Source organism: Syzygium oleosum, unplaced genomic scaffold (assembly GCF_021117445.2).
Source record: "Syzygium oleosum isolate NSW1041296 unplaced genomic scaffold, Sole_v2.1 Sole_v2.09, whole genome shotgun sequence".
In the NCBI taxonomy this organism is placed as follows: domain Eukaryota; kingdom Viridiplantae; phylum Streptophyta; class Magnoliopsida; order Myrtales; family Myrtaceae; genus Syzygium; species Syzygium oleosum.
Window position 1 is genome coordinate 6,054,417 of NW_026607493.1, and position 19,315 is coordinate 6,073,731.

The 19,315-nt window shown below is 39.2% G+C and overlaps 2 protein-coding genes across 3 annotated transcripts; both read left to right on the forward strand.

Moving 5' to 3' along the window:
* The first annotated feature begins 7,491 nt into the window (after positions 1 to 7,491).
* LOC115673734 (importin subunit alpha-9) lies at positions 7,492 to 14,504 on the forward strand. The gene is made up of 11 exons (XM_030595990.2): positions 7,492 to 7,722; positions 8,216 to 8,465; positions 8,655 to 8,808; positions 9,085 to 9,187; positions 10,027 to 10,211; positions 10,542 to 10,621; positions 11,277 to 11,427; positions 12,550 to 12,631; positions 12,710 to 12,768; positions 12,841 to 13,146; positions 14,063 to 14,504. Exons 1-11 carry the CDS (start codon positions 7,674 to 7,676, stop codon positions 14,234 to 14,236), a joined length of 1,593 nt encoding a protein of 530 aa, XP_030451850.1. The 5' UTR covers positions 7,492 to 7,673; the 3' UTR covers positions 14,237 to 14,504.
* A 611-nt stretch (positions 14,505 to 15,115) lies between these two features.
* On the forward strand, positions 15,116 to 17,764 carry LOC115673738 (beta-1,4-xylosyltransferase IRX9-like). 2 transcript variants are annotated; one of them, XM_056314577.1, is made up of 3 exons: positions 15,116 to 16,086; positions 16,360 to 16,573; positions 17,354 to 17,764. In XM_056314577.1, the coding sequence occupies exons 1-3, from the start codon at positions 15,431 to 15,433 to the stop codon at positions 17,483 to 17,485; spliced, it is 1,002 nt and encodes a 333-aa protein (XP_056170552.1). In that variant the 5' UTR covers positions 15,116 to 15,430; the 3' UTR covers positions 17,486 to 17,764. The 2 variants fall into 2 exon arrangements, with proteins under 2 accessions (XP_056170552.1, XP_056170551.1); XM_056314576.1 differs by having other exon boundaries at positions 15,117 to 16,086; positions 17,342 to 17,764.
* Positions 17,765 to 19,315: the final 1,551 nt, after the last annotated feature.

Sequence of the window (19,315 nt, forward strand, 5' to 3'; positions counted from 1 at the left end):
ATATGAGTGGAATGAGCAGTAACAACCTAGTAAGTAATACGTCTCTTTTAAGTATATCGAGCAACTATATATATATGTATAAAGCAATAACATAAACTCATAATCCAAACTTAAGATATGATATACTTATCCAATCAAATATGATATCAATCCTTATAAAAAACCATATCAATGATCCATTTCATTGATCAATCTATTACTCAATCTTCAACCATGGTCACGACACAACTTATGGTGACAAGGTGACAAAGATTCCACTTTGTCAAGCTCTCCACCTATTATCGGTTAGTGACTTGACCTAGAAGGATATCCTAAAACTACCATGTGTCCACTGATATAAAAAATTCAATTCATAATCAATCTTATAAACAAAACAAATAACACTTCACGACACATTTGCTAGAAATACTTTTCATAAAGCATTTTTCAAATCATTTTTTAGAATTCATTTCATAAATCAATTCATAAAACAATACATATATATATATATCTTTTCAAATACCTTTATTCAAACCATTCACTAATAGTAAAAGGTAGTAAATGCTTGATTAAGACTCTAATGCAACAAAAATGTCATTTCATAACTTATATTATAGTTAATGTCTATCACTTTTAAAGTATAAGTTTACAAACTCGAATAAGAGATAGCACCACTCACTGAGAAATACAGACGACCAAACAATAAAGATTACTCAATGTGAGGAACTCCCAATCCTATCAAATAGGCGAGAAATAACGTCAAAGTCGAATAAATCCCTACCTTAACTACAAATCGGCTAAATCAAACTTATTCGCTAATAAAACGACTCCTACATGCTAGCAAAACTCCTGTCCGAAATAGATATTCAAAGTTAGTGGTGGCCACGGGCTGGTTTCGGCCCGGAACCGGACCGGTCAAACCCGGGCCCGCGGTTTGGGGCCGGAACCGGCCCGGAACCAGCGGTTCGGCCCGGTTCCGAAAAAAAAAAAAAAAAAAACTAGCAATCTGCGGTGACCCGTTGGCCCAACGGGCAAAGTTTAAAAAAAAAAACCCCCCACGCTCCCAGCCGCTGCAGGAAAATAAAATAATAATGCGTAGGCTTGCGTCTGCAGCCTGCTGCGCTCCGGAGCAAAAAACTATTAAAAAAAAAAAAAGATAACCGTTGCAAAATTGCAACGGTTATCTTTTCTTTTTTTTTAATTCTAAATTTTCTTCTCATTTTTTTCTTATAAATTCTCTCAAATTCTCTCAATACTCACAATTCTCTCAAATTCTCTCAATACTCACAATTCTCTCAATGCACGCAATTCTTTCTTAATTCTCCCAATTAATTCGCTCAATTCTCTCAATCCACTCGAAAAATGGCAAGTGAAAGTCGAGTGCCAACTGGCAAAGGTAAGAATATCACGACGGAATCCCATCATTCTTTTGATCTCGTGAATATGCAGATTTTCAAGATGATGAAATCAACATTTTTCCCGATGTGGAGCGCGTCCCGACGCAAGAAAGTTTTCATCTTCCTGCCGAAATATCTACAACAAAGGAAGGGAAACGAGAATTTACATTTGACATTTGGAATCATTTCACGAAAATGGAAAGGTTTGATATTGGTCAAAAAAGGTATGATATAATTTGTAAATATTGTGGGAAATTATATAAATATACAGGTGGACAAGGATATGGAACATTTAAACGACATCTTAGGAGCAAACATCCAACCGAAACGGGAATCGATATCGGGCAACAACAAATTTCCGGGTACGTCAATCCTAACATTTCCCCTTTATTTCGTTTTAATGAAAAAACTTATAAGGAAGAATTAGGCAAATTTATTTCCGTTGAGCATTTAGCATTTAATTTTGGAGAAAGATTTGGTTTTAATGAATTTGTACAAAAAGCATGTGCTCCACAAGCAAAACGTGTTCCTAGAAATTCAATTAAACGAGTAATTAAAGATCTTTACAAAAATGGAAGAAAAGATTTACAAAACTTTTTTATGCAATTTAATGGATGCGTGCATATAGGTAGTGATATTTGGAGTGATCATTGACAAAATCATTCTTACATGGGCATAACATGTCATTGGATAGATGACGAGTGGAGTATTCAAAAAAGAGTTATTGCATTTAGAGTTTTCGATGATAAGCATACGGCAAATAATATTTATAGAATAATTAGGCAAATTTTAGAAGAATATTATTTGCTTAACAAAATTTTTTCAATTGGTTTTGATAATGCTGCGGCAAATACCGCTTCAATTGCCGATTTAGAAAATATTTGTAAACCCGCTTTTGGCAGAAAAATTTTTTACATTAGATGTGCTTGTCATGTTTTAAATTTATGTGTACAAGATGGTTTGAAAACTCTTGATATTTTTCTTCAACCAATAAAAACGGCGATTCAATTTTTATGGAAACATCCCTAGAAAATGAAAGAATGGGGTAGATTTTGTAGAGAAAATGGCAAAAGGCCAAAAAGATTTTCAAAAGATGTTCCAACTCGTTGGAATTCTACTTTTCACTTGCTTAATGAATCTTTAGATATAAAGATTTATTATGTGCATTTATTTCTAATAATATACCCGAGATTAATTTATACCCACAAGAGTGGGATATTTGCCAAAAAATTTTAGATGTTTTAAAGGTTTTTAATGATGCAACTTATACTTTGTCCAGTGTTTATTATCCTACTACACATTTATTTTTAGTAGAGTGTACTAATATTGTCGGAATTTTTTATGAATATGAAAATGATGTTGAATTGCAACATACTATAGTTGCAATGAAAATGAAGTGGCTACATTATTATAGGGAAATTCCCATTATTTATTTAGTTGCTTGTGTTTTTTATCCGCGTTGCAAATTGGATGGCTTAAATGATTTTTTGCGTACGTATTATCAATGTTTACATTATGATGCGATAAATGTTACAACCATAATACGTGAGGTTAAAAATGTAGTAATAGAATTATATAATGAATTTTATGCTAAATATAATTTAGGTGATATTGGATCTTCTCGATCTACGGAGATACAAAATGACAGTACAGGTAAAATTAGTAGAGGGTACCAACTTTTATTACATAGACAAAAAAAACAAAAGGGAGTAATAGGAAATATTTCTGAATTAGAGATTTATCTATCTGTTTCATTTGAGTTTACTGAATCCGAAGGTAGTAGAAGATTTTTTAATTTTGGATTGGTGGAAGAGGCACGCAAGCCAATATCCAATCCTTTCTCTTATTGCAAAACAGATTTTTTCAACCCCTTGTTCCACAGTTGTGGTCGAACAAGCATTCAGTGCCGGAGGTAATATTTTGGACGAACATCGTTCAAGATTATCTCCAAAATCAGTGGAGATTCAAGCTTGTGTTGCTGATTGGACGAAGGCTCAATACCGGCAACAAGAGATAGATCGGAATAATGACTCCGAATTCTTTAACGACGGAGATACTACCGGTACCGGTACCGGTACTGGAACGGGTAGTGACGATTGAGGGTAAAAGAACTATTGGAGTTGACAAATATTTCGGGAACCCTTGTTTCTCATACCGGGTACGCCCACGTGAGCTTAGGGAAACCGGAATATAATCCGACGACATGTGACCTCTGGTCCCTTGCGCACGGAATGCTTAGGTTTTGGGGTCATTTTAGGGCATATATATTGTGCTCCTTTTTTTTATAAATCGTTGTAACGAATTATAATGTGCTAAATGATAATTTATTAAGTTCAAGCCCTCTCTTTCTCTCTTGTCTTTTTGTCCCCAAATTTGATTACAATTTACATTTTAATTACAATTTATATTGAATAATGTTCCGTCACCGGAACATTAACTTTTTAATTTTTTTATTATTTTCTTTTCTTTTTTTTTATTTTCCTTTTCCTTTTCTTATTTTTTTTTTCTTTTCTTCCTCCGCCGGCCATAGCCGGGCCGGCGGAGGTCGCCGGCCTCAGGCGAGGCCGCCCTCGCCGGTGTCGGGCGAGGGCTCGACCTCGCCGGCGTCGGGCGAGGCCGACCTCGCCCGCAGGCCCGGCGAGGCCGGCCTCGGCCGACGCCGGCGAGGCTCGACCTCGCCCGCAAGCCGGGCGAGGCCGGCCTCGCCGACGAGCCTCGCGGATTTGGCGAGGCCGGCCTCGCCTAGCCGGAGCAAGGGTGGCCCTCGCCCGACGCAGCGAGGCCGGCCTCGCTCGAGGCCGGCGACCTCACGCCCGCCCGGCTATGGCCGGCGGAGGAAGAAAAGAAAAAAAAAATATGAACCGGCCCGGAACCGGTTCCAAACCGACCGGTTCCGAACCTGAACCGGAACCGAAATCGGCCCGGAACCAGAACCGCCAGGGGCGGTTCCGGTTCCGGTTCATGCTTGGCCACGAATCGGAACCGCCGGTTCCGAACCGTGGCCATGACTATTATTCACAATAGGGAGCTCGAGCGCAAAACATAAAAATTTTGATATGACTAGATCATTATTTTCAAATCAACTCCTGTCAAACCCCACACTCCACAACGCTATGATCTACTATTTTCATGAAATCCATTAGCTTAATAACTCAAAAATCGGGCAATTCAAATTTCCCATAACTTCGGAAATGTGTCGTAATTGCGAAAACCATTTCGATTAGACAAACAAATGACTAGAATCCTTACCGGGTGTTGCAAATCAAGTAAATCTTACTTGACGAGGTGTCCGTGATGTATACGCGCGAAATCGCTCTTTCCCTAGTTTCCTTTCTTCTTCTTTCCCTTTTTGTCTTTTCTTTTCTTTACCTTCTCTTTTCTTCTCCCACGGCTGCTCTCTGCGTGCTCTTCCCCTTTTTATTTAAGCTGAGCGTGCAGTTCCTCTTTCTTTGACTGGTCAACCCTTTTTATTTTTTCCTACCGACCAAATAAAAAAATCAACTGTTGTGTATATTCAGTATTTGAATCTTCTACTAATTTTTATCCAGCCCTCCCAAAAAAAGAAATCAACTTTTGTATTCCGCATCCATTTTTATTCCTATTTCAATTCTCTCTCCAAGGTTGCCGAACACTTTTTCGGGGTCCGCTAGGATAAACATAGTAACAAGAAAAACGCATCATACTCTATTAATATCACACGGTACGTGTTCCATTTTATTAAGAAGATTTAATGAGCAAGTCGCTTTAATCTTCGTTATCTCTTGTAAACATCAATTCGAGTGATTATGCAACCACTAGTGGATTAGCATTTTGGACAATTCAATCTTTTTTATATAGGTCTCGAGATAGACAACATATCAGACTAATTCTATCTTTTTATCTTATTATGAATTATAGCTCGATCAAAAGAGACTTGAATGTTATTGCCATGAATTGGTATGCAAAATTGAAGTCTAAATATAAGACAATAAAATATGGTGTGAGCTTCTATTGATATCAAACGATGTGCGATAATATGTGAAAACAAGTAAATTTGACCGGTTCCTTTTTTTTTCTCGAATATTTTATGAGCGCTTCATCGGTTAATTTCGAATTAAATTTTTTATAGTTAAATAAAACATAAGCCAATTGGAGGTTGGTAAAGAACCTCAAGCTTTTCTTGAAAAATAAGTTATCTGTTTTGCGGGAAAATTGAGCGTCAAAATCCAAATTCACAAGAGTTTATAAAGTAAGAATAAAACTAAATTAACGAAGTAACTAATGGAATACCTAGCAACACTCTCCCGTTTCTCCAGGGAAAATTGTCCAAAAAGTTATAAACCTATTACACTTTTATCAATTCAGTCCTAAATCTTTTTACTTCTTGTCAATTGAGTCTATCTGGCCAATTTTGGTCGGCCGGCACTGACGTGGCCGCCTGCCGGTGCTGACGTGACCGCCAGCCGACGTTGGGCGTCTGACATTGACATGGCTGCCGGCCAACGCTTACATGGCAATTTTTAAATATTTTTTTTTCTTTTTATTTTTCTAACTTCTTCCCTCTGGCCGGCGAGGTTGACCTTGCCAGCCTCTGGCAAAGCTTACCCCCACCGACCACTGGCGAGGGCGAGCCTCGCCCAGCAAAGGCGAGGCCAACCTCGCCGTCGCAACCCATCTCCCTCGCCTGGGTCGCAACGGCGAGGTTGGCCTCACCTTGGCTGGGCGAGGCTCGACCTCGCCGTCGCCTCTTACCCAGCCAAGGTGAGGCCGACCTCGCCGTCGCAACCCATCTCCCTTGCCTTCGCCTAGGTTGCAACCGCAAGGTGACCTCTCCCAACTAGGGGCTGGCGAGGCTCACCCTAGCCAGTGACCAGTAGGGGCGCGCTTCGCCAGAGGCTAACAAGGCTCGCCCTCGCCAATGACCGGCGAGGACGAGTTTCGCCAAAGGCCGGCATGCCGGCCAGAGAAAAGAAGGCAAAAATAAAAAAAGGAAAAAAATAAAAAAAAATTCGAAAAAAAATATTAAAAAATTGCCACGTGAGAATTGATCGGATGGTCGGCGTCGGCTGACATCCACATCAGCTCTAAGCGCCCAAAATTGGCCGAATGGACTTAATTGACAAAAAGTGAAAATGTTTAGGACTCAATTGGTAAATTTGAAAGGTTTAGGATTGAATTGACAAAACTACAATGCATTTAAGACTTTTTGAACAATTTTTCCCGTTTCTCCACCCTTTTTGTGCCCAAAAATCGCAGAATGCGTCTTCAACCAGTAAATGCTTATATAGAATGACCCAAATGTAGTTATTCAAATTTAGGTTTGGTTTGTTTCGCAAAAAATATAATACTTTTATTAAAATATTTTCAATTGATGCACTCTAGAGAGAGAAGAAAGACACTTTCGAGTAGAGGATAAGCCACTATAATGCAGCGAAAGATAATGCGACCCAAGAAAACTCATTCGTGTCTAGGGAAAACGATTTCTAGTTTTCAATCTCGAAAGTCATTTTCTCCATCTTTTAACTTGAGTTTTTCAATAAAGAGAAAACATTTTTTTTTACTAACTCATTTTCTTGGAACAAATGCAAGGAAGAAGAGGAAACTATTTTTCTTAAATATCCCTAAACACGATTCTCTATACATTAAATGCATCCTAACACTTATTAACACCTAAACACGGAATGTAAGAATGCAATGCACAGATTAAGAGATATTTTGGCAGGGAACTAACTCCCAATTTTCCTTTTTTTTTTCCTCAAATGCAAGAAAAACCTTCGAATAAAACTTAAACGGCAGACGTCGCAAATGAAAAGTATGGAGATCAATTATGAACATGGCCAATAATACAAAGATTATTTTTGCAATTTCTCATTTATTATCTACATCTTCTTGTTCCGTGAGTACCACGTATTCGTGGTTAGCTAGCATTTTCCGACGAAAATCATCCCGAAATTTTGATCTGAGATTACTTTATAGGCTAAATTAGAGAACCAAAGTAATAATAAACGTACCTGTACAATTTTTGTAATTTTCTATATATATATATATCCCTCGAATAATTATTTCGCAGTTGGACCCTGCTTCATCAATTATTTCATGCGAAATTTAATTTAAAAATGTTCACGAAGGCATCACGCTCTCCACTGAACAGCGACAGCGACAGCGAGGGAAATTTTCGGACTCCTCTGCACTCCGCCAAAGGAAACCCAGCGCGAACGAGAAGGCGGTCGAAAGGTTCGCATTCTCGTGCCATTCTTCTTCCACCTCCGTCGCCCTCGACCGATTGAAGCTCTCCCGCTTCGAATTCGGCGTTCATCAATGGCCGACGACGCCTCGCCTCTCCGAAGAGACCCTATCAAGTCTTCAGGTGCCTCCTCTTTCGATCGATTCTATATTTTGATACCCGCTATGCTCTTAAAGTTTCGATTTTGCAGCGCGTCAACGTAGAATCTGAACAGTCGATCACCAAGTATATTCGAAACCAGCTTATTTTCTGTCCGAGCGAAGCACTTCTGGGTTTTTTTTTTTTTTTGTCTGCGTGCGTGTAAGCGCTCAGCTCGGGCTTAGCATTGGTCTCCGTTTTGATCGTGCACAGTGTGGCGGAGAATAGAAATGAACCATCAATCCTCGTAGAGGATCGTAAACATTTTTGCTTCATAGCTGTATATTAGGCTCTCAGTCTTTTGTTAAAAAAACACTATGTAGGGTTAAAACTCACATCGGGTTTTTTTTTTTTAAAAAAAAAATTCGTGAAGATGGGTATTCTGGGTTTTCTTAAGAGTTCAACTTTGTTGGGGCAGTTTTGTTCATGGAGACTGATTTTTTGTGGGTGATTGTTCTTTTGTTCTTGGGAATTTTAGTTGGCAATGTCGCGGCGCAAAGGAGGCGGCGACAAGCTGTGGCTGTGGGGAAAGAAAGAAGAGAATCGTTAGTTCGTGCGAAGCGTTTATGCAGGATCGGGGTTAGTGGTAGTGCTAATGGCGACGGTGATGGTGAAGGCGAAGGCGATGTCTCCCCTGGCAATGATATGGTGGTTGATGAGGAGCAGTCTGTTTTGGAAGCTCAAACTTCCTCAGCTGTCGAAGAGTTGAAGGCTGCTATTACATACCAGTACGTGTCTCCTAGAGCTCTTGTCCTATGATAGATTCAAATCAAATTGAAAAGTTAGGGCATATTTCTCGATGGCTGACTTTCGATAAATAGACTTCTGTATTGTAGATAAATGGCTGAATGTTTGTGTATTCTTAAGGGATCTATAAATGTTCAAATTATCTTATATCGTGCTTATGGTTTTTGAAGGGGAAAAGGTGCATTGCAAAAAAGAGTGAGTGCCCTCCGTGAATTGAGGCGTTTATTATCAAGGTCCGAGTTTCCTCCTGTTGAAGCTGCTCTAGAGGCAGGAGCAGTACCCATCCTTGTGCAGTGTCTTTCCTTTGGCTCTCCGGATGAACAGGTCCAAAGATTATGTTTCTTTTTTTTGGTCAGACCAAAGATTATGTCGAGTGTGCTCTTCTTTAGGCTATCATTGTTTATTTATGTATTTATATCCTTAACATGTAGGAAGTGATATTAATTGTTGAATAGGATGAACAATTATCATCTCTTCTTGTTTGCTGCAAGCGTAGACATGTGCAAATGTGATGGGCACATGACGCTTGTCTTTTCTTTCTTGTGGCATTTGATTCGGTGAGAATCATTCTAACGAGTCATCTTTTCTTGACCATTGCAGTTGCTCGAGGCAGCATGGTGCCTCACAAACATTGCCGCTGGAAAACCGGAAGAAACAAAAGCTTTGCTGCCCGCATTGCCAATGCTTATTGCTCATATTGGCGGTAGGTGGTTTTTGCAAAATCTTCTATTAGTGGAAATTGTGTCTTACCAGCTTTTTTGGGCTAGGGAACGTAAATAATGTCATATCATGGTGTGGATCCCATTGACACTGATTGAAATAGCATTTTTATGCTGAAAGCTGAAACTGAAAGAGAAAGGAATATTTCCAAAAACAACCTACTTCTTTGGCCTTTTACCATTCTTAGAGCATTCTGTCACCTTTGCTCACTGAGAGCATCAATAGATGTCAATCACTTTTATTTCTTATGCACTAAAAATCTTCACTGCCTCAAGAAACCTGTGAAAGTTACAGAGAGATTACCTGGTCAGTGGCAAATCCTAAATTATTGGACGGATGCAATTACTATATGTGAGGATTTGTTCTTGCCTTGAGTCGGTTATCTGTGTTTAGTATTTATTATCTATGGTGTGTCGTGTTGATAATGCTAGACGTATTCTTCTATAGGTGGAGTGGCTAAATATTAATCCAACTAAAGTCTATCTAATTTGATCATGTGCCTTTCCATGGTTCTCTCCATTGAGAATGTGTGAATTATCAGTCTGAGTTGAAGTGTCAATTTGTTTTTTCTTCTTCTTGTGTGTCGTCTATTTCTCTTTTTCTTAAGTTAAACTCTGCTCCCAAATAAGGGATAAAAATAAGCTAGATTCTTTGCTTGTATGCCGATCAAGGATCTATAGTTGTCTTCTGAAGCATATACCATATTTCTGTTCTTTCTTTCATTAAGATGTCAGACATTCATCGTCAATCAGTAAGTATCCTTTTGAAGCTAAATCTCATCTCTGACTAGTTTTCGCTCATGAGATTGCATTTGTTTTTCAGAGAAGAGTTCTCTACCTGTTGCCGAGCAGTGTGCATGGGCATTGGGAAATGTGGCTGGTGAAGGAGAGGAGCTGAGAAACATTTTGCTCTCACAAGGGGCCTTGCTACCTCTTGCAAGAATGATGCTTCCAAACAAGGGTTCAACCGTGAGAACGGCTGCCTGGGCACTGTCAAACTTAATTAAGGTTTCTATTCGTCAATAAGGACATACATGCTAGTACTGTGGCTAAATAAACTTTTTTAAGAAACGGTGGATCTTTCTTTCCCACCTGTTTGGTTGTCATTTCTTTCTGTTATCTGATTTGATGATAGAATTTATTTCTTCTTTTCACTCTGTCCCTTCTAGACATAATGCTTCTTAAGCCAATATACTTTGGCTGTGGGATATGCAAGTTCATAGGGCCTTATAAATATTTATTCTTATCTTACATTCATTTTGCATCTCTAACTTGAGTGATATTTTTATCCTCATTAAAATTTAACTTAAGAAATAATTCCAGTGTGTTTGAATGCAGGGACCTGATTCTAGAGCAGCTACTGATCTGATCAAAATTGATGGGGTGCTGGATGCAATTGGTCGGCACTTGAAAAAGGCGTGAGTGGGTTTTGTTGATCTCAAAGACAAATCTATTGTTTCATTTTATGGATATATTGTCTTCCCTATCTTGTACTTAGATTTGGTCAGAGTGGTCCCATTTCTAAGCTTTGTAGATGCGGTATCTTGGCAAACTAGTCCACAATCCACATTGATTCGTAGAATGCATCTTATAGTGTCTCTGGCTTCTGTTTATGTAAATAGAGTGATCGACCTGAGAGAAACTTTCTGAAGACAGCCTGGGAGTTGGTAAGTGGAGACTTTTAGCTGACGTCCTGAGGACTCTATCAGGAGTATGGTTATTAGGGTGAACCCAGAGCTTTGGTGAGGAATCAGTTTCCCTGCTTTGAGGATATGTCATCTGCAGTATATCCCAGGGATGCCACTTAAGCAGAGAGAGAAGCTGGAATCTGGTTCTTGTAAACTACTGTGAGAATAAAGAACAACTGGGTGCTTGTGTAGATATTGCATAGGTTTGATGGCATTGGATTTAGTGGCAGTTCGATGAATTCTTACGAGTGTAGAAATGCAGTTGGTAATGCTCTGGAAGTTATTCCTGAGGAGGGACTTGGTTTTTTGCTGTATTCTTATTTTGGAAATTCTATGACGTTCTCTGAAAAATCCTTTTCTTACAGCAATGTTTTGGCATTATCAGGGATGAGGAGTTGGCAACAGAGATTGCTTGGGTAGTTGTGTATCTCTCAGCCCTTTCAAATTTTGCCACTAATTTACTGGTGAAGAATGATGTTGTTCAACTCCTTGTGGAAAGATTGGCAACATCTAGTAGTCTGCAATTGCTCATTCCGGTAAGCATGATCGATTAACAGGAACCTTGTACCAAGTACTGATGAGTGTATAAGAAAAGGAGAAGTGAATATAGTACGTAATAAATACGTTTTTCTTTATTTTGTTTAAAGTTATCTCCTAGCAATTTTCTGACAGATTTGTACAAATGAGTTGGAAATTATTTTGAAGCTGGAGGCTGCAGGAGTTCAGCCACGAACATAGGTGTTAAGGGCATCGTAGCACAACCCTTTTGTTAGTCTTTGAAAGATCATGAGCATACAATTGGAGTTATGTTTTTACAAAACAATACATGCAATTGGAGTCCACAGTTCCTTTAACCAAGTCCAATGTATGAACTCTGATATGGTTCATGAGGTCAATGACCACACCTCATGTTCACTTCTGTAATGATTAAGGCAACATGGCAACGGTGTTTAAAACCGTCGTGAAGGATAAAGAAGGGACAAAATGTGGAGAAGGAGGGAAGGAGGGACTTTTTTTTAAATTATTTTGAGATTATTTTGAACTTTCAATGTTCACTTTCAAATTATTGATGGAGGTTTACTGATTCCAACTCTATGTGCTACTCATTTTCATTTATAAATGAAAGAGTCATCGCCATTTTGTTTCCTGTAACTTAATTAAGGGGATACCATATTTTCTTGTTAATCTGCTGGATTCATTATCATATTATTTACAAAATTTTTGGACCGAAAACATGGTGCATATCTTGGTTAAGGTGCGGCTAAGTCCATAAAAGTGATTGGAGGTCAAGGATGGATTGGGTAGATAGTGTTAATGACAAAAATAGGCTTAAGTCTAGCTTTTCTGTAATAGTTTCTCCAATGTGGGGAAAAGCTAAGATTATTCCATATGCTAATGCTAGTTGCCATTTTTTTTAACAAATCATTGTCAATGTTATCTAAACCGAATACTCCTAGTGGTTTTTTGAGCTTTTCTCTTCTAGGGGGAAATAAATGTGAAGTGAGTTTTTTTTAACCCATTCATAAATTTTATGTTTTCTGTCACTGTTTCTTCCAGCATCATATTTATGTCATTCAGTCTTGGATTTGGAGTGGTTTACTTCAAGATGCTTGCTTTTGGTAATTTTTTCAGTATGTGTATATTTTTTTTCCATCTAGGTATTGCGGGGTTTAGGTAACCTTGTGGCTGGTGGTACAAACACCACCCATACTCTTCTCCTACCCGGGAGTGAAGTCACAGGTTAGCAAATTATATGGAAAAGAAGAGTAGTTTACTTTTGCATTTTGTGTTTATCAGTTTTTATTTTGACAATCTCAGATGCGGTTGTGAAGGTCCTTGTAAAATGTTTAAAGAGTGAGCACCGAGTCTTGAAGAAGGTATGCTTGGTCCTCTTTTTGTTGGTACAAAACTTAAGCTTTCCTTGTCACTGATAACCAAAACTTTTGTAGGAAGCAGCGTGGGTGTTATCTAACATAGCCGCTGGTTCTGTTGAACACAAACGGTTAATATATTCGAGCGAGGCATTGCCATGGTTATTACGTCTGCTCTCATCAGGCCCATTTGATGTAAGAAAGGAGGTGGCATATGTCCTGGGAAATCTTTGTGTTGGCCCAACAGAAGGTGATGCAAGGCCCTTTCTCATTCAGGAACACTTGGTTTCACTTGTGGGTGGTGGATGTCTTGCAGGGTTTATTGATCTGGTAAGGTCTGCTGATATTGAGGCGGCAAGAGTGGGACTTCAATTTATAGAGCTGGTAAGGAATAGATTATATTTAATTCATAGAACTTTCCTTGAAGGATGTCTTAATTCTGTCTAACATTGATTTTACAAGTTCTCTGGGCCTCTATTGGGCGCTTAGTCTTCTCTGGAATGTCTCCACTTTTCTAGCTGATGAAAACCTTGGGTAACTGACCTTGTTCTCATTCATCCTTGTGGTTACCTTTTCGTAGGTTGAGTTTCCCAAATATTGTGGCCCCAAAAGTTGGATATAATTATTTCCCAGAATTCTAGAATTTCATGGGTGATCTCAGGCTTTCTTTTTCAGACCTTTTCTGTTGGATTCAACTGTACTACTTTCAATTCTTTTTGTGTGTAATTTCTCTCTGGTAGAATGATAATCTGCAGACAAAGGTTTAAGAAAGATTTTCTGACAGAGAGGATGGTCCTTTCTGTCAGAAAGGTTTGGTGTTTTGTTCGCCATGCATTGGCTAGGTTAGTTGCCTTGGGAAGTTACTGACTGTGATTATAATTGGTAAAAAGGGCTAGGTTAGTTGCTGTTAGATGAAAAAAGTTTCGAAATATGCTTCCCTGGGAAGTTACTGACTGTGCCGATAATTGGTAAAAAGCCAGCAATGAGAATGGTGGATCGTCTGATCTTGCCAGTGACCCATTTGGAGTGACTCTTACTTTCAATTTACTACCTTTCTTAAACTTTGTGGCTCGCACATTTTGAAATTTTAAAAGAATCTAAAACCTATTTCAATACATGATATCGATTATTAGAGATGTATATACTTTTTTTAATTTTCAGAAACTTGTATATATTTTTTTCAATTCATATTTTGGAGGAAAGTCATAAGTAAAAGTAGTAAATAACTTATTGGGCTTCCCAAGCCTAAGAAAGTTACTCTTGGAATTTTTCTTACCAAATCTTCTATCCATGTTGGCAGGTTTTGAGGGGAATGCCTAATGGTGAAGGGCCGAAGCTTGTCGAGCAAGAAGACGGGATTGAAGCCATGGAAAGATTCCAGTTTCACGAAAATGAGGACCTGCGAAATATGGCAAATGGTTTGGTCGACAAGTACTTCGGGGAGGATTACGGGGTTGATGAGTTGGCTGGTTAATTCAAGGATGACCCTGGTTCTTGGCTTTTGAACTTGCAATTGTGTACATTAGGCCTGTGAAATTATTGTGGATCATTTTAGCTAGTTCAACAAGATGAGTTAGCTGTGGAAATCCATCCCTTTGATGTGCAGATTTCGCTGGGTTTTTTCTCTCCAGTCATCACTTGCTGTGTTCGGCTGTGTACACCCTTTGCAGCATCCTTTGGCACATCTTTTGCTGGAAATCTCTTTGTTCAAGGAAAAGCAATTTCGGGAAACATTTTCTTCCTTCCTTATATTTTCCTTTCAGTGACATCGAGCACGTGCCTTTTCTACGTCCATAAGCCTGAATCAGTGAGCACGATGCATGCAAAAATACGCATAGTGCAAAAATATGCATAGCCTAGCAATGTGTGCGCGTGCGAGCGTGCGTACAAAAACTTTTGGTTCACGTGTTTATTTCTGTAACTCAGAGCTTCAACTCTTTTAGATTATCACTTCTGCCTGTCCCTTTCGGGATGTTCATTGGTTTTGAAATGTTCGCCGTAGTGCATGAGCTGATCTCAGATGGAGGAACATTGAGATCAATCTCATAAACAGCAGGCGATCACAATACTTAAAGAGAACTTATCCAAGTTGAACTTAGAATAAAATCACATGCAATCTGTACTATTTTAGAGTGGCTGACTGATTGGATGATTCCCGGTCTCCATCCATCTATTTTAGGGCTTCGGTCGACTTTCAATTTTCAAGTTGCATAGTTATTCTGTCTGACAGCCATTGGTCAGTAGAGATTTGTCTTCTCGCATGACGTAGTTGAAAAGTTCACTTTAACCACTGTTTGTCCAATCTTCGGCTGAAAGCCCTTGTATATGTTGATGTCTTTCTTCTGCTTCAAGTGAACCAAATTCCTGTGTTCGCCAAGTTGAATTAAATTATTAAATTCGGGCATACACATCAAGGTTGCCTGTGACAATCAACAACTATTAAGGATCTTTCCCCTGCTCCTTACCTCTCCCAAATACAAACCTTCACTCTAGATCCAAATTATCAATATTTTAATACTGCTTCTTTTATCTACATTATTAGCTCCTCTGCCCATAAAATATTATAAATGACTACAGTGTAGTGCATCAAACCTCATTGTCAGTGGGTTAATTTATTTCTGCCTCAAAAGCTCAAGATTCTCGTGACTCTTAACTTGTTTCTGCAGAGATGGGATCGGTGGAAAGATCAAAGAAGAAAGCGCAATATTGGAAAAGAGCCATTTTCCGTTTCTCTGTATGCCTCCTTATCGGTTTCTTCACAGGCTTCGCTCAGACAATTAAAGCCTTCACTTTCGCCGGTCGTGTAGCGGTCACCTCGGATAAAGCGGATTTCTCTCCTCACACAGAGCCAATATCTAGGACAAGCGTTGTCGTCAACGCGAGTTTGAAAGCCGAGACAGCGGCCGTGGCTGCTTTAGCTGGAGGAGAGGATCAGTTGCAGGAAGAAGAAGAAGAGGAAGTCGAATTGATTCCAAGAAGACTCCTCATAATTGTCACACCTACAGGGACAAAAGACAAGTTTCGAGGGGTGTTCCTAAGAAGGTTGTCCAACACTTTGAGACTTGTTCCTGCACCGTTGCTCTGGATCATTTTGGAGGGACAATCCCAATCCAATGAAGTATCGGAAATACTCAGGAACACCGGCATCATGTACCGACATTTGGTGTCCAAGGGGAACTTCACCGACCCGGAAGCAGAAACTGATCATCAGTTCAACGTTGCTCTACATCACATCGAGCACCACCGGATAAGTGGGATCCTCCATTTTTCGATGATTTCGAATACTTATGATTTGGACTTCTTTGAGGAACTCAGGGAGATAGAGTATGCACAAACATTTAACTCACTTATACATTCAAATTTATCTCTGTCATGATATTTCTGACGTCTTTCCTCTTTTCATTTATTGCTGTTTCGCAATGTCTGGCAATGAAAGAAACTGATGTTGGTTTGTACCAAATGATGTTTTTTTGAACTAAGTAGAAGGAGGGGATGAATGTCATACTTCATCACCATGTCTAAAGTCAAACAATTAAAACTCTTCTTTTCCCTTCTTCTCGATGAGAAATATATATCATTTCAATTTACTAATTGCAGGGCGTTGGGAAAGTGGCCAGTGTGCAAAACTACTTCACAAGCTGGAGGATGGCATGATGGTGACAAGAGCAATGGCACAGACCCAAGACCTCCATTGATGATGATTCATCCTTCAAGTTTTGCATTCAACAGTTCTATTCTGTGGGACCCTGAAAAATGGGGTCGACCTTCGTCATCTGCTCATCCGACCACCACCACGACCAACGCCGCCCAGGTACACAGGCAGTTACACCAGTCTTAGGGTACCTAGCCTTAGATTGCTTGTTTGGTGATAATAATTTCGAAATAATTGCTCAAAAGCAAGATTTAAATATGTGGGATCAAGACCTTATTGAACTTAGGCCAGCAGATTGAGGCATATTTGAAATTGGTCTATTAACAATTCATAGTAGAAGAGATGCATATTCTGACAGGAAGATACAACGTTTTTTTGGTGCAGTGCAAATGCAATGATGGGTCCATGCATTACATGTATAATTGAGGTTTTCTTTTAAATTATTTGTTTTCCGGCTCTATGAATTATTGAATATGCGAAAGAGTACTTGAGAATCTGATCATATCTTTATGCTGCAAATAAAAGGTTATAGGCTCTTGGAATTGCTAAGTCTAGGTCCGTAGAAATTTGGCTAACCTCCAACCTTTTGCCAATAGTTTATAGATTTGCATAGCCGGTTGGTCATATGAAAGCATCAAGCTTTTGGATTTATATTTCGGAATCTGTACACGTACTTCTTTTAGACCCATATGAGATTTGGACCATTTAACTTAGTAGGTCTACTAGATTCACACACGAGACCCGTCATATTCAATGATTCATCCGGTTTCAGGATTCACACCTTCTCAATGTAACAATTTTTTTTTTATAAAACTGACCGAACAAAACAAAATTCGCCGAATTTTTTTTAGCCTTTTCTGGTTGGCTCTTTACTGTCATAATTTAAATTGAAGAGCTTTTCATTATTTTTTTGTCTTGCTTGTTTAGGACCTGTCGAAGTTTGTGAAGCAAATTGTTCTTGAAGATGACGCGGCACTAAAGGGTGTTCAAGGAAAAGATTGCTCCAAGAACTTGGTTTGGCATCAGGAAATCCAGGTTAATATTGGGAAGTCAAAAATTGAACAGTTATGAGGAAAGTCCAAAAACATGCAGGGGAAGCAATGAAGGCATTTCTAACTCATTTGAAAAAAATAATTTATCCTGTATCAATTATTTTTCCCTGTAAATTTGTCGATTTTCATTTTATCATTAGTCGAGTATAAAGCCATAATTGATTTTGGTGTAGTTCTGCTTTAATTCTGTTTTTGTTTTTTGGAGTCAATTGTGCAATCAGACATTGTACAGATCACAATAAATTTAAGGAAATGGCAAGCAAATTGGCTTAGCCTTGAAGATCACACCAATTTGATGCAGTTGCGAAATTGACACGGTAATAATGGTCTGACTTTCACTGGCAAAAAGCCCTAAGTATTGTCCGGTTCCGGATATCCAATCCGATCCTGAATCTTTTGAAAAAGTACAATCAAGTTTACTTTGCCCAAAAACTACTTGCTAGACAATTGAGCATTGTTTGTAGGACAGTCTGAAATCAGAGCGTTGGGGATCGAAAGAGCCCCGTTGCACTTTTTAACAAAAGATGTTAGGATTTTGATTGCTTCAATAAAAAAATGTAGAGTCGAAGTGTTCTCCCCGTACGTAAAGGTAGGGACTTTTGCTGTAATTCCTTCTCCAAATTTTCTTCAAGTGCTAGGGCCTTTGTGGGCTTACAGAACCCAGCGAAAGCTCGCATGGTACCCTGAAATCTGGGCTGGTCCTTTCCTAGGCCGAGGATCGATCATTGATCTTTGTCATTTGTGAGAATGAAACCAAATCATCGCTATCCCACGATTCGTGACACATAAAACTTTCGAAGTTACTCGATGAGCGGATGAGATCTATTCATTTGTGATCCGACACCCACCCATCTCTCTAGGAATCATCCGCAACGCATCTTCCAATTCCTTAAAAAATCGCCCGGAGAACTATTTCTCCGAAAGATTGTAGAAATTCCCTTCGAATGTTCGTGAGCTCATGCATGTCTTCTCGTATTGAGAAATCTTTATGTCAGCCCAATGCTAGGTCCTATCCCATTTCGTCCATCTAACAAGTGAGATCTACAATTTTGTTTACTTGAATGTTATCGATGTCAACATAAATGGTCAAATAGAGAAAAAAGAAGAGAAGAAGAAGTAGATGTTACAAATGCACCGAGGATTGCTTACTTTGTTTCCTTGAACCATCATAGGTTTCTTCTTAAAGATAAAAAAAACATAAATTGCTAACTACTTCGGCTCATAGATTATGAAGAAGGATAATACTATGATCCCTAAACATTTCCTCGAATCAATATCATACCCGAATTAATCTTTTTCAATCTATTCCCCGAGCTTCTAAAAGTAGGTTCAATGCGGTCTTTCTGGTAAACACAATGTAATATCGCACGCTTTTCCCTAATGCGGACTGACTGCCATCTAGCAATGAATGGGCTGGAAAACGACAGAGACCCATAATTTATGCTTTTCCAATCGTGGGAAGATATATAGTTTTCATTTCTTTTTCCCGTTTACCTTTTTTTCTTTCTTTTTCTTTTTCTTTCTTCCTCAACTACCAATAGTGTCCAAGGGTGCCATCGATGGCACAACTCTTTTCTCTCTTCTGATTCAAGATCGTTGCACCTCATATTCGATGTCATGATCTCAAAATTCCAGATCGTAGTCCTCAGATCAAAGAAGAGAGGGAGATAAGGAAAAGTGGAAAAGGGGATGTTGATGAATGCGTGGGGTGGCGATGGCGGAGCTGTCGAGTCTTAAGTGCTAGCGATGATGGTGATAGCAATGGTGGTGGTGGTCGGGTTTGGGGTGCTTGTGGGGGTGGTGACCGAGTCCAGTAGTGATTGTAGAGCGGGTGGTGCGGCCGAGCATC